Genomic DNA, 16,096 nt, shown 5'->3' with positions numbered 1-16,096 from the left:
AGAATATAAACCAACAGACTAGAAATACAGGATATAGTCAGGTACAGATGAGATTACAGCAGCAAAAAAGGAATTTCTTGATTTTCTTTATGCAACAGGACAAGAGGAAATGGCCTCAAGTTAGGCCAAGGGAGGTTTAGATACTAGGTTGATTATCAAGAAAAATTTCTTCACCAAAAGGATTATCAAACATTGGAACAGGCTGCCCAGGGAAGTGGTGGAATCGCCATCCCTAAAGGTATTTAAAAGACATGTAGATGTGCTGCTTAGGGACGTGGTTTAGTGGTGGTTTTGTCAGTGTTAGGTTGACATTTGGACTTGATGATCATAAAGGTCCAACCTAGACGATTTTATGATTCTATGATTAAAGAGACCTTTTAACTAGTACCAGTTAGTGAAGGCATAGCCACATACCTCCCCTTCAGCTGGTGTCTGCAGCTAATGCTTTTCTTCCTCCCCTTTGCCCTCCCCTCAGTTTGCTCCCTACAGGAGCTCTGCAGAAGCAGTTCTGCAGCTTCTACAGCTACGGAGCACCCCTCCAGGCACATGAGAGCCCCTTACAAGGGATGCGTCTCAATAGCTAGTGCAAAATTAATAATAACAGAAAATTAATTGCCTTAGAATTACTTAGTTAAGCAATAGCAAGTGTATTCTGTAGGGATTTTAATGAAACAAAGGGGAGTTGCTTGACATAGTTTAGGAAGTATGACTTATACTGATGCAGTATTCACGGATGGACTAAAGCAGCTCTTGGGGCAAGCATGTAGGGTACAGCTGCTGAAAGATGATGTGCATCAAGGATCTCAGAGTGACTACAAACTTCACAAAAATGAGTGACACAAGCCATTTATATCTTCATCTGCAGATTAGAACACTGTCTGTATGTATTCTATACACGCAGCCGCACAAATCATAAAATAAGCCTTTAGGTTACATTTTTATAAAATCTTATTACTGACCTCATTTTTGTAAGTCAAAATACGTCAAAACAACACCATTACACATAAGTATACCTTGCTTGAAAAAAATAAACAAAACCCCTGGACCAAGAATTTACTCATTTTTACAAGAATTCAGTGGTGATTCAGTATAATAGCGCTACCATATGCATTAAATATGTGCCCAAGATCAGTTAGAAAGACAGAGTGGAGCGGTCTGTGGACTTGGAAACATTAACTGAATATTTTAGTATTAGCATGTATTCTTATTAATCACACAATAAATGGCTGATCCCTGTAACTCTGTGAAAATAACATTCGGTGTACATTCAATAAGCTCTTTTTACTGACAAATTCCCAACCCTCAAAGACTCGGGGCTTTTTAAATAGAAACATTAGATTCTACAGCAAACTATGTAACTCCTGAAGAACAACTATAGAAACCCAAGGTATGAAAGCACCCATCTATGGCATTCTGCTAGAATATCCATTTTCACTCAGGTACTGTGCCAAATTACTTGTTCTGATTCAACGTCAGTGGAGAAAGTCATGATATAAACAACCCTGCCTTGGGGAAAGGCACAGAAGGCAGCAATTTGCCACCGCTTAATGCAGTGTTTCAAAATATAGGATGGCACTACACAAGATGATTATCTGAAATAGAAGGTGATTAAAAGTAATACTACATGGTATCTAAGACAAGTTAACGCCTGTGTTAGTTCACTTTTACTCCTACGGTACGTTGACTGAACAGGCTAAGAAATACAAGGTAGGGATATCTTGGGAGTTTTGTCTAGGAAAGAGAGCCCTGAAATTCTATAAGTAACTACATTAAGTTTCACCAGCTGACATCTACTCTTTCTATACGTAAAACACAATGCATAGAAGGAGCAAGGGAGATATAAGGAGATCAAATTATTTTCTGTGACTAAATTATCTAATTACTTCATTTCCCTTTTCCATATAGAAAATCTATAAGCCGAGTCTAGATTCTGCAAAGGCATTTGTCACTCCATAGCTCTATCAAAGACTTTTAATGAACAATTTGCACAATTTGCAATCTTTTCACTGTCTGTGAGCTTTCTTCCTCAGAGACATCACTGCTTGCAGTTTGTAGAGAAAACTGGATGGGCTAAAGCCTCCTGCTGGTATGGGACATTGAATGAACTGGTTCAGGGTAGCCCTCAAATTATGGGAGGATAAATATATTTTTACTGTATGAGATGAATAAGATTATTGAAACCCTTATATATTTGGAAACTTGGGGGAAAAGCAAAGCTGAAGAAAAGAGTATGGAGCCAGGAAGGAAAGAGGGAAACAGCATTTGTACAGATGGTGGCCATAGGATCCAGAAGAGGGTTTATTCCTGTATGACGAGGGTTGAAATGACTCCTTGACTTCTAAGTTGAGTCTGGTTTTGAAAATAACCTCCCACCTCAGAATATTGCTAATGAGAACTAGGGATAAAAAGGTATAGCATCATACATAGTAAATATTTCTGTCAGATTCATACAAAAAAGAGGAGTCTGTCCTACCTATATCATTACAGCCACAGGTAGATGTTTTCCAGCCTCTACCTGCTCGGATGGCTCCAATGTAAGAAGATTATTCTTACACACCTCCAGGAAACACCAGAAGGGGGATATCCAGTAACATCTGATAGTCTGAGAGCCCCTCAGAGTCAAATTTTAAAAGTGAGTCTTTTTATTTGCTAGGAATTTGGGGGTTTTTTCTTAATGTGAAATTGGACAGAGGTACACAGAGATAAATGAGCTGACGTTCTGTAATTCAGGGCCTTGAGTCAGGTCAGATTAACAGAAAGCAAAGCCCTGTGGAAAGACAGGATTTTTATGTGACAAGGCACCTCACTCCTGTAATATTTTAGCTACAAAAAACATTTGCGATATAACTAAAGTAGAGACATCTGGACATGAGCCAATAAAGGACTAATGTTGCTACCTAGAAGATGAAAACCAGACTGCCACTGTGGGCTGACATGATCAAGGCCATTGTATATCTACGGGCTGGCCTGGCAACAAGATTTCAGTCTTGCAAAACCCTTTTGCAAGATGCTTTTCAGTCCAGTCCTCCAGCACCTATCTCAGCAAGCTTTGCTGCGTCTATCTACTCCACATGCCTTCATACCATTCCTGATGGACACCCTTGGTTTTGTGTCCTAAAAGCATTATTCATGGGGACTGCAAGACATTTATTATATTTGGAGTTTCAGAACATTTTCTGAAACTGAAGAAGATGCCCCCATCTGTATTTCCCGTTACCTTGGCATCCTCAAGACTAACGAGATTGTGAATTTCTAGTACAGGGAGCAAATCACAAAAGTAAGGGGCAAACCTATTTTACTTTCCCTGTGTGAATCTTTGTCAGCCTTCTTTTAATATTAGGATAATAAAACCATATAGAATTACAGCCATGCACTATGAACAGCATGGCGAACCGCAGCACTTGCACTACCTTTACAGGGAGCTCTCTTCTCTAGCCAGCAGTTCCTCTGGAGAGTCTTTCATCCCTGACATCTCCTCTCTTTCTCACTCCAGTTTTCTTCTCTATATTTTTTACCTCTTTAGATCATGCCATCGCATCTCCCTCCAAGCCTGTCCCGTACACTCTCTCATGTTTGTTTATCCAATTTTGCCCCTGCTCTTGCTGAAGGAAGACATCATTTGAGGCCTCAAAAGAAGCTTAGTGGTTCTTGTCCCTGTTTGTGTGCATTAGAAGTATATGTTTGTTCTAACACCTTGTTAAATTTTTAAGACTTCATGGCTCTCTACCCCTCTGGTTGCCGTAGGCAGGGTAGAAGCTGAACAGCAGCATTCAATTAAGCTAATTTAATGTTCTATTGCCTGTCTCAAACAGAAAGGAAAAAAACAACCCACAACATACACAGTATGCAAGGCAGGGCAACGCACTTGTGCTTGACAGTCTTTCACAAATTGAACAAAATACAGTTCAAAAATAGTTTTAAAAGGCAATAGAAAATAGAAAATGGACATTTGAAAATTAGTTTTTACACTTAGTGTTGAAAATATGACTCCTATTATTTCAAAAAATAGCATTCTGCAAAAAGTGGAGCCTGGATGACAACATCTTTTAAAGCAGACAATCCTATCGAGTCCTTAGAATAGCAAGCAGCACCATCCAGTGGCAATTTTTTCCTATTAAGTTCTTAATTAAGGCAAATTTACATACTGCAGAAGTACTACAGCACCCAAAAGAAGATGTTTTTCCTTAAAGCACACATATTCAGAGCAGAGCCAGACTTGTACAAGATAGATCTAACAATTAGACAGGCAATAGTCAGTGTAAAATAAATATTCATTTTAGATTAATAATACAAAACCGTTGTTATATCAAGCTGGGATCCAGCTCAGGATCTTGCTTGCTATTATACTGTGTTTTTATTTGAATTTAAACTTATCCTGTCCTTGTCTTACAGCACTTTGTTTCCTTTGTTGCAGTTACAGCAGGTAAAAATGACTGTATTTTATCTGACTGGTGCTGGCTCTGTCCTGTTGGAGGCTCCTCATTGGTGGCAGTGGCTCTGCTGTACCCAAGTGGTAGAAATCCTGGCACCTCAGGGGTACTGATCCAACACTCCTCCTAAGAACCAAGTTGTAAGGCTCCTGCACAGCAGCCTTAAAGTCACTTTGAGCCTCTCAAAACACACAAAGATCAAAACGCACAGAGGTCACACCCTTCTCCTATATCAGAGGAAGGCAGGGTATGACCACAAGCCTTGATAGTCCATACTGCTTAATTGCTAGCTTAGTCACAGGCTGTTCTCTCTGGGAGAACCATCTAGGGTACTGTTTGGTGAATATTTCACTTTGGGGGACAGGACGGATGGATCCACCCCATGTCTGGATCCAGTCCTCCAGCACCTATCTCAGCAGGCCTTGCTGCCTCCATCTGCTCCACATGCCTTGATACCATTCCCAATGCACACCCTCAGTTTATATCCTAAAAGCATTATTTGTGGGGACTGCAAGACTGCCCTCATTATATTGCACATTTTCATCTGGGGAAGAGAAGGGGGAAGAAAAAAAAGAGAACAAAAAGAGTAGACTTTTGAATGGTAATGGTGCTTCAGGGTTATGGGGACTCCAAACCAGACCCACAACCACATGCTACCAAGGAAGGATGCAGCTAGCCTGCTCTAGAGGGAGCTGGATTTTTCTTCAAGCTAAGTTTTTCTACTGGATTTTATGGTTTAGGTTTCACTACACTGGATTCAGGTTCTGTACAGCCCCCAGAGTTACAAAATTTATTATTTCTCCCTCAGGCTGGGAAGTTCACTCTCCAGGCCCTACTTCTTGGCTCCATTTCTACCTCACTGTAAAACACTGCAGAGAACCAAGACAATATCAAGGCAGTTTTCTCTCTCCCCTGGTCGAGACCAGAGAGGTGGGGGTCGGTCACTTCTCCCAAGTTACAAGCGATAAGACAAGAGGAAATGGCCTCAAGTTGTGCCGGGGGAGGTTTAGATTGGATATCAGGAAAAATTTCTACACTGAGAGGGTTCTCAAGCATTGGAACAGGCTGCCCAGGGAAGTGGTGGAATCACCATCCCTGAAGGTATTTAAAAGACGTGTAGATGTGCTGCTTAGGGATGTGGTTTAGTGGTGGTTTTGTCAGTGTTAGATTGATGGTTGGACTGGATGATCTGAAAGGTCCCTTCCAACCTAAACAATTCAATGAAACAAAAGTCTGCAGGAGAGCATCCTTGCCCTGCTGGAAGCTGGCCAGCACATCCAGGGGCACTGGCTTTCCTGCTCTGGCCCGATCTTGGGCTCTTTTACTCCCTCTCACCTCCAGACAGGAGGGCAGATGGGGGCAAACTTTTATTCTTGCCCAGTGAAGTATGGCTCAGACTCTTCACCGTAGAGGATTTGGGTTTGTTCTGATAATTTGCCCCTAATTTTCCACCAACTCCTACAGCAGTGTTTTAATTCCTCTCCACAATTTTTCCATTCTTGCAGGGCTGGAAAGAATATCAGCAGGAATATTCTTTCCCACAAAGGCCGGGTAGAAAAGCAGCTACAATTTTCTTTTTTACACCACCTTTTCCAATAAAGGCTATGGATTTTCTTCTGTCCCTTTACTACCAATCTTTTCGCAGGATATATGTGGAGGTGGGAACGCTCTAATCCACACTCTACTCTGTCTGTATTGAAAGACAGATCAATATGAGAATGGATGGGAAGTGAGAAACCATGCTGAGTAAGCTGATCACTGGTTTCTGTGTCTTTCCTCGTCAGAAAAATTATCCCTGAAGATTAGCCTATTGCCATCACTTAGTATTATGTTTCCTACACCAGTGCATATTTCTTCTGTTTCCTATTCCCTCTCTGAAGCATAATTTTCCCTGTGCAAATAAATTGCCTCATTACTGGAAATAAGCAAAAACTGGACCGTGTAAGCGTAGACAGCAGTAACAACAAACACCTTATTTCATTTGTAAAAATGCTTCCTGGGAGGAAACAGTAGTGCAACCAGGCCACAGTGCTACAAAAAATGTCAGACTGAACCACATAAAAGTTTGGCTCTCTGCAGCTAATTCCTGCTGGTTAGATGCTATTAAAAATCACTCTGCTTTGAGTTAAAGAAATTAAGCGTAAGGGATGTTTATTCATAATTTAAGCTAGTTAATAATAGAAAAGTAATATGGAGAGAAACTGACCCTCTCCATTTCCATTAAAGTAATAAAAATTGTGATTATAAGCCCATGCTTCATGCTAGTAAGAAGCTAGAGTTTTTAAGGCCAGATTCAAGTATTTTTTTAAGGCCACTTTCAAGTATTTGTGTTTTAAGGAGAAATAAAGACATGTAGATGTTATTCAATATGTCAGATCATTAAAATGCCATTTGAAAGATTCTGGCAAGATTTTTCTTAGGGCTACCTACAAGACAGAATATGAAACTAAATGATAGCTCCTGTGATAAAACAAGCCCTGTGGAGTCTCTCACAGAATTTCTGATACTTGCAGGTATCACCTTTTGCCATTTGATGTGCTACTGGTATCTCTTTTATTTTCTTTTTAATTTAATAAAATAAATGTTATTCGTCCTTTTCTCCTGACTAAATAAAATGTCTTATGAAATAGCTTTAAAAAGGCCATTACCTTCATATTTATTTCTGCTGGCTCATTGAAGTATCGTAAGCAGCTAGCACTCCATTTTAACCCACAACACAAAATGAATAAATTATTAAAGGAAAATATTGGACAAGTGCACACATTAATTCATTCAAATTAATGAGCTTTGTCCTTTAATAATAGATATTTAACATTCCTCCTTACATATTTCTAATTAACGCAGCTCCAACGCAGCTGCAAATACGCAGTTAATAATTATTAATAAGAGCTTTATCAACTCAAGAAACTTTTCTAAATACCAATAAAACTTTATAATACTAACAGATATTTTAAGATATAGACAGGCAGATTGATTTCATCCCTTTTGTCTATATTTGTGTACACAGAGAATGGGATAATACACTGGTTACCCTGGAAAGAAACTTAAGATATCTTACTGTATTGCAAAGAGTGAACGATGAGATTTTATCCACACCTTTTCTTGACTATGCTGTACCACCAGAAATAACCATATGCCACTGCTTATTGAATCTGAGTGAAGGGGCTGTAAAAAGTCACTTTAGTCCTATACATAGGAAAAGGCTTTGATGGAAAAAGAATGGAAATCAAAGAAGGCAAAAGACAAAACACACTCTTATCTGAAAGAACAAAGATGTTTGGAGCAGAAAAGGGTAAAAATTAAATTTTCTAAGATTTTTTTTGTTTGAAGTTTTTTTTCAAGATCTCAATCAGAAGAGGCTACACATTTTGAGGATCAAAACTAGAAAGAGCCTATCCTGAAATAAATAGTGAACTAGTTTAGTACAGCAACATCAGCTTAGAACTCTCTACATCAGGACTTTACATCACAGGTCCCTTTAGGCCAACGTGAAAACATACTTATAGCCCATCTTACCTATGTTCATCAGTAATCCTAAAGGGTCAGACAGCAGAGCTGAGATCAACAATGTTAAACCTGGCACTGGTGTTTGGTGGATTTTTTTAACATACACTTGTTTTAATTTCCTGTGCAGTGTAGGCTTCCAAGAACAAAATGAAATACTTCATTGTTTTCAACAAGCCTATAAAACAGTACAGATTAGATTAATTCAAAAATATCACAAGAAGTAGATTTTTTTTTCTCCTTTCTCCTCTGGGAGAAGGAGAGGGAACAGAAGACTGAAATGCAAAGAGGCAACTGATCAATATTTGAAGAAAAAAAATCAATTTCAAGAGAATGAATGTCAAGTTACTGAAGGAAAGAATGATTACATGGCGGGGGAAAAAAAAAGGCCCACAGATTTCAAACAGAAAATCTAAACGAGAAGTGCATCTAAAGAGATTAAAAGTAATATACCAAAATTTCAAGGGTCAGAGTAGGATAGTGAAGTAAGAAAATATTCATATTTGTGGTAAGCACAAAAAAAGAAATCATTAAAAATGAAACAGGAAAAAGAGGCATATTCTTTTACCAGAAACATATTTGTATTCTATGAATACGTAACACGTAATCAGTTTCAAAAGAAACAATACTTAAAATAAATGCCTGAAGAAACGAGCTTCAACAGCTTAATGTGTTTTTTGAAGAACTTGAGATGGTAAGACTTCTCCACCACCAGGGATTGGTTCTTGACATATACTGACCTCCTGAAAATTTGACGCCAACATAGAGGCAAATAGCTGCCTCAAAGCAGAATTTACCCTGTGTCATTACAGCGGCACAAGTTTGGAGAACATGACAGTTTACAGTAAATGCACTTCATTTTCCAACTGGAACCTCTTATTTCATCAGCTTTTTCCGTCATCCGTATCTGCAGGAGGCAGAAGCTCTTGCAGCCTGTTCTTCTGATCGCTCCCCGCTGACTAAGGTAGCAAAGGGCAAGTGGAGAAGGGGAAGGAAGGATCAAAAGATGAGGACCGTGGGGTTGAGGAAGTTGTGGGCACAAGATCTACAGTTCATGTTTGGGGAAAAAGGCTGTGCAGGAGGAGCAAGAAGCACACCTTCGGGTTGCTATTGTGAGTTGAAGCAGATAAAATACTTCCTCTTTCTTCACCATTAAAAGAAAACATGCTAAAATACAGCTCTAAAACTTATTTGGGTGTCCACACAGTCTAAAGTTGAGCCTGCATTGCCAACGATAATGAATAAAACACGGGAAACTACAATAAAGACTGATAAAAGAAGGGGAGCAGCAACACTGAAAATGAAAATCTATGAGAGATCGCTCCTACAGCAACACCAATTGATTTTTCTAACAGTGATAACTGCTAATGGAATAGAGAGTGCAATGTGTTGAGAAAGCGGGACTTCAGGCACTAAAGTTAAACATACTGAATATAAGGTAAGCCGTTATTACATATTCTAACAATATTAACATCCCTCTCTTGCAAGACATCCGTGAGGGTACAAAACAACAGCCAAATTTTTTTCTTTGATAGTTATTGACAGCTTATATATTTATAGTTTAAAATTTACTCTGGTTGTAACATTTGTCATTCCCATAAATGCTATGGAGAAAACAGTAAACGTCATGATGCAATAGGTGACTTTCCACATTTTAAAATTCAAAAAAGTTTATTTATAAATATGTATTTCTACCTTTGAATTTGCAGAAATAATTTTTCTGCCAACAACAGAAATTTTTTCTTGCTCTTTTCACGGAAACAATAAGCTAATGAGTTATTCTGAAGCTTTTTCTTAGAAACAACAGGAGAAATCCTTGGCTCTGCTTTTCAGTTTTAAGCCTTTTTTTCATTTGACACATGAATTGTTCCAAAGTAGCTTTCTAGGACGCAAACACGAAACCTCAGCCATTACATACATTAAAAACCTGTTGCTTTTTCAATTGTTCAAGCGTTGCAATTTTTGTTTTTAGATGAAACTGCATTTAAAAGATTATTTTGGTTCTGTGCTACATACCTACATATATTTATAGTAAAATATAGTTCAGTCCCTCTCCACACTTAATATTATATCTCTTTGCTCATTTATAAAGTACATAGAGGCAGTTTTAGCTTCATAAATAAATCACCAATGCTGAACGATGTAATCTAAATGTCTAAAGAATCTGTCATGTTGTATGCGTCCACTACTGATATTCAGTTAGAAAGTGTTCAACTATCCTACCATTTTAATGGGTAACAGGATGAAAAGCTTAAAATATGCAAGGGATATGGAAGAAAAATGAGCATACTGGACATATTTATTATGGAGGACCTTGTAGACTTTATTTGATTCCCTTCTTTGTTCCGTTCTGGTGTAAATCGGGTGTGATTTAATTTAGAGAATTCATTGATAGTGTGGCTGCTCACAGGAATTAAAAAAAAACCCAAACTGTTACCCCGCCCCATATCTGTTCTTTATTTCAAGATAATCAGACAGGAATAGTTTTCAGTTCAAAGAAATCAATTGGAGCCCTGTGCTATTTCTGACATGTTTTCCATCTGTACTGCTCATGCAAGGCATTTTTGTTGGGTTTCATAACTCAAGGCTTTGGAATGAAGTTGCAATAGATATTTAAAGTTCCCTGTCCCTTGACTTCATGTTAACTCAGACTCCATTTCCTCTTTAAATGATGCAGTAAAAGAATTTCTAAATGCCACTCATTAAAGTGTGCTCAGTTTAACCTTTGAAGAGTACACTACATTCATAGGTTGAGGTGCCTTAGAGAAGGGAATAACCAAAGCTTTTTTTTTTCTTTTACCCATTTTTAAAGTAATTGTTTTTAAAATAAAATTTTTCACACCTTTTATAGCCCAGACTTATTTTCACTCTCACAGACAAACTATAATCCTGTTAAAATATTAAAACACTAATAGGGCCTAATAGAAAAACACGCAAGATTACAGTAATATTAATATTACTTACCAAAATCAGTTACAATTCAAAAAAATTTCCTTGCACATATCTTATTCATTCCATTAGTAACACCGATGGTACAGCAAGGATTCATATGCACACTTTAAAAGTATATTAAAGCCCAAGAATGAAACCCTTCCTTGTGCTCCATTTACAACATAAGGACAGGGTGGGGGGGAATCAAAGACAAAACATGACTTACTTCCAATATGATCAGCACGTAGACACCTACTAAAATGATGGACGCAATTGTTACTTGTGCCTCTATGTTTGCATGAAGGTACTGATGCTTCATGGAGAGAGGTACGCTTCCAGGCTCCTGTAGGAAAGCTTGAATGTTTATGAAGACGGCGCCTCTGGTTAAAGAAAGAAGTTTTGATTACTTATGGAATGAAATATGATTAGTTTTATTTATGCATTACTATATGCATTTTATATTGAGTATCTTTAAATGTATGTATGTGTATTATATTTTTACAATTGCAATCAAGTTTTCAAATATTTTCACTCTATCCCCCTAAATAGTATAGTTTGTAAAGTAACTCAAGTACAAACCAGCCTTGTAAATCCATTTAAGCAGCAATGAGAAATCATCCTTTCCTGCCCCTCTGAAACAGGTAGTGACAGATTATTTTTAAAACATTATCTACTCCTATGTAGGCAAGTCCATGTAAACTAATAGTTCAATGGATCATTTCCCAGTCTCTTAGCCAACCTGTTTGGTATCTGAAAGGTTCTAGTCATGATGATTTGCTGATTTCTTCTTGAACTTAAGGGTAGAGACCAGTTGTATACCACCTGCAAGAGAGTCACATTTAGCAATATTAATAAAAGTCAGTGAAAGCGCTATGTCTCTGATCTGTGAGTTTACATTTTGTTCAATCTGTGCATTTTGGAGAACTTTTTGTGGACAGGACATAGCAGACATCAGCCTAAATTAATTCCATCTGGTTAGGTATGTTACAGGAGCTCAGATTGGAGCAAACTCATCCTCATCCCCTCACTCAATGAATGAAGTGAGACATCTCTAGGAGGTGTTCCGGAGCAGTGATGCCAAATCACGCTTCCTGCATTGACTATAAAGAGCACGTGACAGCCAGGCTGAGAGACAACAATATGGTTCACCCCCAAAGACTGCCTGGGAAGAAAACTAACATATAGGAAGTACAGACAATGAGAGGCCCAGGAGCAAGGTCCTAACCCCAGACATTATGAAGAGGACATGGTAGAATTTCAGGGAACAGAATTCCTGTTTGGCGATCTTCTAGCAAAAAAAAAAAAAAACAAAAAATCTTCAGAAAACACCTTCTGAAGCTTTGCCTATTACTACACACTGATATTCATGCAAGTTTAGCCAGATATACTCTTTAAATGTAAATACAGCTATTCTCTCTTTTTTTAAAGTAAAGGTACTTAAAAAAACATGAAATTTGGTTAATTGCAGCCTAAATCTGTAGCCGGTCCTAACCCTGTATGCTACAAAGTGAAAAAAAAAAAAAACATCTTAATCAGTCAGCTTGGAACACCTGACAGAGAAACAGCTGAGGAGCATGCAGGCAGGGAAGGTTATTTTGGCAACCTGCTCCTTGGGTCACATCAGGACCGCCGCTGGCACCGCAGCCTGCTGCAGCCAACTGTGCTCTGGCTACCCCACAGCAACGAAAAGGCTCCTTGGGGGTCACTGCCAGCAGCACAGGTTACAGCAGCCTCCTCATCACGGGGGTGGGTAGTTTAAGAGAGTGATTGCCAGTACGGAATTGTTTGCCATGCTGAGGTAATGGGACTAATGTTTTGCTGTAGACTATGAGATTGGGTGTAAGCAGGAACACTGTTGGCATTGTTCAGCTGTGCTGTCACTGGTGGAGGCAGGCCACCCTGTCACATATACAGAATGAGAGGGAGTTGTTTGTATGTCAATGCTATTTATTAAATGATGAAGCTTATTTTCATTTTTCAGTGATATACATGACAGGCTGCAAAAGACCCTCCTTCACCGACTTCTCTGGGAGACAGCAGCAGGAACGTGTTACAAAAAACATCAACAATGAGAAAGCCTTAAGACAAATAAAGCCAATAAATGTGACACATGTTTGAGAAAATAATTTACAACAAAATGTGAAAATGTATTTCACTGAGTGCAAAAAGGCACTTCACACTTGTTTCTTCCTTCCAAGACAACTTTTGAAATGTTGCCAATTTTAAAAACAAAAAATCCCACACTAAGTGTCAGTCAAGGGGCATAGGTTTTACAAAATTTTAATATAGGAAGCTGAAGGAAGTCTTATAAAGACAAAAGAAAATGTAACTTTACTCTTATTAGAATAAGTTTTCTAATGCTGAAGTTGACACACTTCACAGCAAGGAAAAGCACGACCACGTAATCCACGCAACGTGATGGAAATATAAGTGATAAAACACATCTCAGAAAAAGTGAAAGAAAATTTAAAGACCATCACCTGCTGCTGGCGTCTCCTCCTTGTTCCAGTGTCTTCAGTCTGGCTGATTTGTACTACAATGTATTCCTCTGCTTGCTGATCAGCTACATCTGCTGCAAATGGGCCTCCTATGTCTAATTTCAACAGAGGAGAATCACGAAAATCAGTCAGATTCATAGCTGTTAATCAAGTTGTTAAGGTGTAATTTTCCAGTAAAAATTAATATAGGCTGTACAAATTCCAGGGAAAAAAAGTACAGATTAATCAACTTATATTGAAAAAAGCATTCTTCAGCTAAAATTATTAAGAAACTATGAAAAGAACAAAATGGATGTTTACTTCCTCACCAAGTAACGCTGTTTGGGCCAGGTTTCCTGAGGAAACAGGAGTTACAGGTTCAGAACAAATACATCTGTCCTTTCCTAGTGACTTTTGAGATCATCAGTGCTTTCAGCTGACACTGTAGGTGTACCAAAGCTCAAAAATAGCATATGGAAATAGAGAGACAGAGAAGTAAAGCTCTATAAGTGCTTGTACTAGATGAAAGGCTGCATCATCTGCTCAGCAATTTGAACATCACAGAATTCGTACTGGGGAAAACACTATGGACGCTCCAACCACGGGGAAAACTAAATCAGAATCAACTTTCTATTCATGCCAGGGGATATGCTTTTTGGTCAAAATTTTACTCACAAATTTTCAAACATCTGAAAGACATTTTCAAGCTCCTCTCAGTTGGTGTACTCACAGACTGTTTCTCCTCCAGCTCTTTCATCTACTTTTTCTTTCTTTCCCTCTTGGATATCTAGCATGAGGTGTGGTCAAACTGCATCCCTAGTCTAATATAATTGAGAAATCAGCCAACCATGACCCACAAATCCCTTGGCAGTGTGGCTCTATTTGTCCCAATACATGTAGAACTATTTAAACTTAGTATTGTGACAGTCCACTTCTGGCACGGTTGAGAAAGAAGCATGCCTGTGGGTTAGGGGAAGGGGGAAAGCCTGAGCTTTTAAACTCTTCACAATCCATTTGTTGCTATAATAGAGCAATATTGTAATTGTTTTGCTCCTATCTATGACCAAATAGAAAGCTAAGGCATCACCAACACACACACCCACAAAAAAAATCCTAAGAGAAGAGACTTGATTTTACATATATATGTTCCGTCGAAATCATGTGACTTAATCACATGCTTGAGTATCTTAATGGTTTTAACATCTGACATTTAATTGAGCACACTACGAAGAGTGAGTCTGTTGCAAAAAAACCCATACAAGATGATATACCTACCAGAAGGATTTTCTCAGAAAGACATTTTGTTGCCCACAGAACTCAAAGTTTTTAGCAGGAGAAGAAAAAACACAGTATAGTTAGAAGGGACTAAGGGCCGTGCTGTGCCCTGCTTCCCAGCGAGCCCCGGTAAGGCCACCCAGTCTCTAATGGGGAAAGCTTTGTGACATTATGCAGGGGTTCTTCATCTTTAAAAGAGTAGTTGCATCTGCCCACATTCCCAGCAGGACAACTGGATCTACAAAAGAGATGTCTCTCACAGATCTCTTTAGCAGATCTAGCAGCAGGCAAGCAGCCAATACATTGCAAAGTAATATAAATGTCACCCTGCTTAGCATGGCAAGCAGGGCAATCACTCACGTGCCATTCATTAAGAATGAACCTCCCAGACACCTATTTGCTTAAAGGAAGTGCACAAGAAAGGATTAAAAAAAAACAAAACAAAAAAAAACAAAAAACAAAACAACCAAACAAAAAAAACCTCAGATGCAACAAGTCAGGAGACCAGTTCCAGTCAGGAGAATTTACACACACAGCCCTTAGCAAGCATAAATACAAATTACTTCAGTTCTCTTGTGGTTCTGAAGGTTTTAAGCGTGATTTGGCATCACAGTTTTCTGTGTCCTAATTAATACATAATATTAATCTCAACTGGAACTATAGCTATACCTTTATCTAGAGACAGTAATTATACCTTCTAAAAGGCCTGCTGACCTAAAGTCATTAACCCAGTGATTTGGGACACCTCTTGATGGTCTGCCTTTTATTAGGAGTGTAGCCAGTAATTTATGTCTTGAAAAGCTTCAGGTGTGTATAATTATGGCAGCTTCCTTTTAAGCAATACTTTTAAAATAAACCCCGTAATTACCTAGATGACACATTCAGGAACTATTATAAAGGATGCTTAAAATTAAAGGGGGAAAAAACGACACCTTATTTTCAAGAAGAGTGGTTCCTTCCTTCTTTTCCTATAAAGATGAGGATACTTAAGGTGTTTTTCCATTCCTTTCAGTGCATGTATAAAACCATCGGAAGGAGCCCTAGCAAAACAGGTTCTCCTTTGATTGGAAGTGGAACTGAACATCCTTCACTGGTCTGCACTGAGGCTTTGAAATCCCATCAGAGTTATCTTTCTCCAAACAATATCTGGAGAGTCTGTCATAATTCCATTGTTAGACTGCAGCAGATCACAGCCTTTATGAAAGGTGAAATCAAAATAAACCAGGAGAAAACTTCAGCCATGCTTATATGAATCAAAGTAGGATTTTTTTTCATCAAGCTGCTCTTCAGAATATTTTTTGTTGTGCCTTATCTTGGGTTTCAGTTTCCCTTAAATTGCCAGAATGTGATTTCCTCTATATTTTAATCATTCAGATGTGACTAACTTTTGGAAAAATGATCTTTTTACTTCTAATATCCCCTTTTATTCTGCAGCTTAACCATGCTAGGACTTTTTGTCTTTTCTGAACTTTTTTTGTA

At 38.4% G+C, this 16,096-nt stretch overlaps 1 protein-coding gene across 1 annotated transcript in view; it reads right to left on the bottom strand.

The window, feature by feature from the left end:
* The window catches only part of OCA2 (OCA2 melanosomal transmembrane protein), a 173,212-nt gene that overhangs the window by 123,090 nt on the left and 34,026 nt on the right, over positions 1–16,096 (bottom strand). Inside the window, exons 6-8 of the mRNA XM_074608185.1 lie at positions 13,346–13,503; positions 11,605–11,687; positions 11,092–11,245 (exon numbers count right to left, since the gene is read on the bottom strand). Coding sequence (XP_074464286.1) covers positions 11,092–11,245; positions 11,605–11,687; positions 13,346–13,503 — 395 coding nt within the window. The remainder of the gene's footprint in view (positions 1–11,091; positions 11,246–11,604; positions 11,688–13,345; positions 13,504–16,096) is intronic.

The sequence above is a fragment of the Larus michahellis genome, chromosome 1 (genome assembly GCF_964199755.1).
Source record: "Larus michahellis chromosome 1, bLarMic1.1, whole genome shotgun sequence".
In the NCBI taxonomy this organism is placed as follows: Eukaryota; Metazoa; Chordata; class Aves; order Charadriiformes; family Laridae; genus Larus; species Larus michahellis.
This window is presented reverse-complemented; position numbering and strand designations above follow the sequence as displayed.